Source organism: Homalodisca vitripennis, chromosome 6, assembly GCF_021130785.1.
Source record: "Homalodisca vitripennis isolate AUS2020 chromosome 6, UT_GWSS_2.1, whole genome shotgun sequence".
NCBI classification, from domain to species: Eukaryota; Metazoa; Arthropoda; class Insecta; order Hemiptera; family Cicadellidae; genus Homalodisca; species Homalodisca vitripennis.
Genome location: NC_060212.1, coordinates 27,093,229 through 27,099,837, shown reverse-complemented (window position 1 = coordinate 27,099,837; position 6,609 = coordinate 27,093,229). Strand labels below are relative to the sequence as shown.

General features: G+C 32.3%; 1 protein-coding gene across 1 annotated transcript; it reads right to left on the bottom strand.

Annotated features, from left to right (window-relative positions):
* Positions 1-5,402: 5,402 nt before the first annotated feature.
* LOC124365328 lies at positions 5,403-6,320 on the bottom strand. Its single transcript, XM_046821303.1, has one exon. It carries the CDS (start codon positions 6,318-6,320, stop codon positions 5,403-5,405), a length of 918 nt encoding a protein of 305 aa, XP_046677259.1.
* Positions 6,321-6,609: the final 289 nt, after the last annotated feature.

Here is a 6,609-nt window from a genome sequence, read left to right as displayed (position 1 = left end):
TACCGAAGAGGATACCAAGAGAGTAGTAAACACGAATTTATTCTGTTGTTTATCATGGTATTCCGTTCTAACAAATATGGTTTTGAAATATGTTTCGTTTTATAAGGTAATGTTACGTATTCGCAATACGTTCTAATATCGTTGGTTCTCATGTCGTTTTTTTAATTTAACATGTTTAAAAGATCGCCATTTTAAAACTCCTCAAGATGAATATTCTTTCAGCCGAGTGTATAATCCTAATAATACATTAAGAAAACATTTTTTTTAATATAAAGAATTTTAATTAAAATTACGGACAGATAGAATCCAAACCAACCGAAATAGACTATCGTATAATTGAAAATATGTTTAATTTTCTACCAAATAAACAACAATGAAAGATATTTGTCCACATTTTGTAACACCTTGAAAAGGTCCCCTGTGAGTATTAATGTATTGACTGGATCATAATTTTGTTTCAAATGTTTTCTGCATCAATCGAAACTTTGTACTGCAAAGGAGGAACACCAGTTTAGAAAAATAATATTGAAATAATACTACTAAATGTTTATTTAATACGACAATTTAAAGCTTCAAATGGAAGACACAAAGGCTATAAATTTTGGTATTTCCTAGACATGTTCAAAATCTTCCGCGCTGCCTAACAGGAAAAAAGTCCAGCAGCTGATAAAAATTTACAAAATAAAATATTTAAGTTACGTACCCTGATTTGTATGAGAGGAATGTAGTACAACATTTAACAGTTAAGTAACATTTTCCAGAGAGAGATAATTACAAAGATGCTAACAAGATTAGCGACATTTGTCGCCGTTGTGTGCTACAACAATTTTTTACATATGGTTCATTTCGTCTTCAGTGGTTATCAAATAGTATATCATATGGTATAGCATATTAGAAAATGATAGTGAAAACACGGTGATAAACAAATAAAATGCAAATTCAAACATGTACTTTTTTATTAAATATTAAAATTCAATTACAAAAATCCCCGACACAGCATAAGCTTTTCAAAGACATTTCTGATGCATCCCACGAACTGATATGATTTGTGCGGATAGACATTATGGAGTTTCAATATATTCTAACTATCAACATTAACCGCAATGTCACTTTATTGCATCTCTTCATCCAAAAGACCCTTTGTCGAGTCTGATGAAGATAGCAAGACCTGACAAGTGGACTGTTGTGGTATTTGCACATCGAGTAGGTTTGAAATGCTTTAGGACATTTTGGAGTCTACATGAGACTTCCTGAACACTATTCTCATATGTCATTCATAACCACTGATGACCATAAAAATATAATGGCTTGAGTTTGCAACTTAAGCTGCACCAAGAAAAACAAAACTGCCAAGTTCCAAAGCAGTGGGAAACAAATATTACAAATGATATTTCTACATTTGTTTCTAAAGGTGTTTTACTTTATCTGTCCAAATAAATATTGTGTTTAAAGATATGTTTGAAACTCATCCCTTCACTCTGGCCGATGGCAACTGTTAATTAATGAAATTTTCATTACCGTCTATCCAACTGCAGGCACTGTGTCTTTGATACTAAACAGAAGTAGCTGAACTAAACAAAAATGTTCTTATTTCACATGGCTAAAGTTAGATTGTTGCCTATAGGTACAAGTCAGACATAAAAGAAAAGCAAACCACGTCAAGGGCTGGATTACACTGTTCTGTCTGTGACGTGGACACGAACTGGTGTTGTGGACAATTCCTACTGTTGTGTAATTAACACGACACATCTCACACACGCATAGTCTTATTATTGCTTTCTGTACATTGAACATATAGTATTGGTTAGCTCTTCATTAATTTATTAAAATGGAATATTACTCCGTCTATGAGAAATGAAGTTATGGAAATACTACTTCAAATCAAATTCATAAATTCTTCAATAATTGTACATTTTGAAATAAAAGTGTTATATTTTATTACCGTTATATCAGTTTTTGAGAATCTACAATAAATCTTTTATTTTGGTAATTAAATTTGAAGATTAATAAATTATACTAATAATACTAGTGGACGACTAATGGCTGATATTCATAAAAGTCGAATAAAAATGTACTTAAATGAAATAATGATTTATTCCAGCATTTTTTACATATAAAAAGAACAAAAACTCTTTCTATGGAATAAGAACTGGCCACGTTTGCAAGTATTGTGGCCAGAGTGCCAAAAAAATAACAACAAAAAAGCTAGAGTCCAGATTTTCAATTGAATGACACAGAGCCGCTCACTGTGACGTCTGTTCTTTGTATCACACTACAATCACAATAAATTATACAGCCACCATTACACTGTTATATTTAATAAAGAAATACAATTAATAATTTTTAGAAAATATAAAAACCATTTTAGCAATAATAAAGTTTTAAATTTTTATTGTTCTAAATTACAATAATTAAAAATAATTACAAATTACTCAAAGAAAACAACCATCTTTTTACTTTACTGCTAAAAGTTCTTAGACCTACCGATTCTTTTATTGACAAGGGTAGCTTATTAAAAAACGTAGGGCCGCTATGACGAAATGAACATTTAAACGACGATTTATATACTTTTGGAGTTCTAAATATTCTACGATTTATATTACGCGTTAAGTATAAAAGATCAGTACTTCCAGTATTGCCGCTTCTCTGGTAAAATAATCTAAGAACTTTATAGATATAAGTATGCTGAATGGGCAAAATGTTTAACTTCATAAACAAAGGAAAAGAACTGTCACGGATTTTTTTTTCTTAATATAATTCGTAAAAAAGTGATTTTGAACGACACGCAATTTTTGAATTAGATATTTATATGCACCACCCCAACAAACCACCCCATATTGCAGTCTGGAATCAACTATGGCAAAATACAACTTTCTTAATATATGTGTAGAACAGAAATTTCTTAGAAAATAAAATTTTCTTACCGAAGATTTAAGTGTTTTTATGTAAAGAATTTATATGTTTTCCCAATTAAGTTTTTCATCTAAAACTATCCCAAGATATTTGAATTCCTTCTCTTTATTAATGGTCTCACAATTACAGTTAATCTCAAAAGTACGATTGATATGATACTTTAAACTAGAAAAAAAATTGAAACCTTTAAAAATCAAAATTTACATATTTTGTCTTGCTAACATTTATTTGCATTGAATTTAATTCACACCAATTTCTTAATTTATGCAGATCGTCATTTAGAATTTCAGAAAGTGTTTCAATATTTTTATGACAGTAAAAAAGTGCAATGTCATCAGCAAAAGCATTTGGTTTTCCATTGAGGTTTAACTCCAGCAAATCGTTGATAAAAACCAAAAAAAGAGTCGCTGAGATGACAGAACCCTGAGGAACACCTAGCTTAACCGGTAACGCTGAGCTGAGACATTCACCCACACGAACACGCTGCTCACGACCAAAAAGAAAACTACGAAACCATTTTAAGCGCAATCCCTCTCACACCTGCGGCCTCCAACTTGCGAAGCAAAGACGAGACGAGGTTTACTAGGTCCAACGTTGTTTTTAAAATCGATAAATAAAACAGTAGATTTATTTCCTTCGTTCATGCGATCATATATCAAGTCAGTTAAACACACGAGCGCATCTTCAGTTTTATCTACCTTTCCTGAAACCGTACTGATTAGTACTGAAAAAATTTATGTTATTGAGATATTTAATAAGTCTTATTTTCATTAACTTCACAAAAATCTTTGAAAATACAGATAACAGACAAATTGGACGCACATTATCTAATTTTAAAGATGACACTTTTTTGAAAATAGGAATCACTGTACTTACTTTTAACTTATCTGGAAATACACCAGTACAAAAACTTAAATTTACGATATGTGCTAAAATGGGAGATATTATCTCAGAGATGTGTTTAACGAGTGAAGTATTAATATTATCAAAACCAGAAGACTTTTTTTTTAAACTATTGATAATTTCCTTCATTTACGTCACTGAAGTGGGTGAAACGAAAAAAGACGTCAACATATTGTTAAGAAACAGACCCTCCTCATTAACCCTGCATTCCTGAACTGATTGTATGGTAGTAAGATATTTGTTTATTTGCTCCGCAACGATGATCGGATCAGTTATCAAAACCCCGTTATCTAACTCAACTCGGTCAACATTCTTATCTTTACACACTCCAGTTAGATCATTAACTATCTTCCATTGTTGGGCTGAGTCACTTTGACAACTTAGGAATTTATTAGAATAATACGTATTTTTTACCATATTTATTTCTTCCTTTAAATTATTACAACAATTTTTATAAAATTGAGCAAAGTTTGTTTCATAAGGCCTCCTTTTAAATACTTTATACAATCTTTTTTTACGTTCAAACTTTTTTATTAACGAAATATTTATCCAAGGACTTTTATTTTTGCTTTGTCTATCTTGTTACCATGACTAACAAACTTTTTGCTACTAGACAGTACTTCACATAACTTATCATGAAAACTATTAAAACACTCATTGGCATCATTAATAAATTAATAGGTCGTTGAAATTAATGTTTAATAACTTTTGCTTTACCAACTCAAAATCAAAGTACACTTTAGCAGTTTTAGCTCCTACAATTCCAGTATCAACGATCTCATTACTATTTATTTTTAATCCAAGCAAACAATGGTCAGTCAAATCAGTGTCAAAAACGGCCGACTCAAAAAGTGATAAATTACGGTGTCTCTTACAAATATGTGGTCCAAACATGTTTTAGTATGCGTAGGCAAGTCAATAAATTTGTGTGAAACCCAAACCACTTAGCATTGTTAAATAATTCAGAGCAATTAATTTGACTTCTGTCTAATAAGTCGAGGTTTATATATCACCTATAAGTATACAATTATTTGATAAATTAGAAAACAAATTAATAAACTCTTCAATAAAGTTCTTTTTTTCATAACTTTGTAATTTATATAGACAAATAAGATTAAAAAACATTTGATTGCAATTTAATTTTAAAACTAAAGAATCGGCAGTTACCATACTAAAATTTAATTTTGTTACTTTTAAGACATTGGATACAAAACAAATTACACCTCCAGACCTGTATGTATCGTTACAACAATGAAAAGTATTATAACCTTTTATGGCAAATAAATCTACCTCGTCACTATTGATCCATGTTTCACAGAGAACTATAATACTTATACTAGTTTTAATTTGGTTTATTTCTAGTAAAAAACTATTGAAATTTTTTCTTAAACTTCTGATATTTGCATAAATTATATTTATACTTTTATTTTTAATATCGGGATTAAAAAAAACTATTTAAAGAATATGAAAATTTTGACATTGGCCTACTTATCATACAAGATTGTCTTTAAGCAAAGATTATTAATAAAAATTTTCAAAACTATAATAAAATAACTTAACATAACTTGTTTTATAATGTTCACTTACTAAACCAGATTGTCAATGTCCTTGTATGATAAGATCTTCTTGACAGGGTCTCCCTCAGCTTTCCTCGCAAAGAGCTTGCTATCACGACTCCAGCTGCACTTCTTCTTCAAACTTGCCAGAAACTTTTTGTTTTCCGGTGACAAGTGGTCGCTGATGTACACTCGCTGTGCCGGAAACCGCTGATTTACCTCCCGAGCAACAAGTGACCTCTTCTTCCGGTATGCGTTGAGCCACTCAGCCTTCCTCTCCCTGTCCGTGAACTGGATGATCAGCGCAGGATCCCTGTTGAGTCCATAGGATGGCACCCGGTGGGCGATGGCGACGTCGCTTTCCTGCACCTGCACTCCTATAGCCGCACGCACGTCCTTCACCAGGTCTTTGACGCTCTCCTCTCTTGTAGATGGCAGACCGCTGACTTCAACATTGTTCACACGGGTATACTGCTCAAGATTTCTCATCCTATCCCTCAGGTCCAGAACTTCTTTTGTGAGAGATTCGTTCTTAGTTTTTAAAAGTTCGTTTTCCTTCTTTAATTCAGCAAACTGCAAAGTAATTGGCTCCATTAACTTGTTGGAAGCATCGATTTTATCCGACACAAACTGAACAGAGGCTGATAGGTCGATCATCTCAGACTTGAAGGAATTCATCTCAGTAAAAACGTCCTTTTTAAAACCTTCTATTACCTGAATTAGGAAGTCCTTAGTAAGAACATCAGCAGACGAAGAGCCAGAAGTAACAATGTTCTGAAAAGAGTCACCTCTACAGTCCTTGCACTTGTAGTCCCTCGTCGACCTCGTCCTCTTTGCCTCGAGATCGTCCTTTATGCAGTCAGCATGAAACACAAAGCCACACACTCCTACACATTTCACATCATTCTTGTCACTTGAAGATTTTTTGCAGACGCCACAGATTGCCATAGCTAATAATACTTATAAAAAATCACTTTCAGCTATGAACAAACACGCACGACACGATAAGAGCTGCACGTGTGCAGTACGACCTTGAACTTGGTACGGAGTGATAGAGTAGAGCTCTTATCGGCTCGACTGACTGAGCTGGACTTAATATTTGATATTGATTCAATTGTCATGATTATCCAGACGAAAACTTTTCAAATTTAAAGCGAAGTTTTCAAATTTAATATTTTGATATACATTATAACACAAAAATTTTTTTTTCTCCCTAGGCAAACAAAAGAGAATGTTT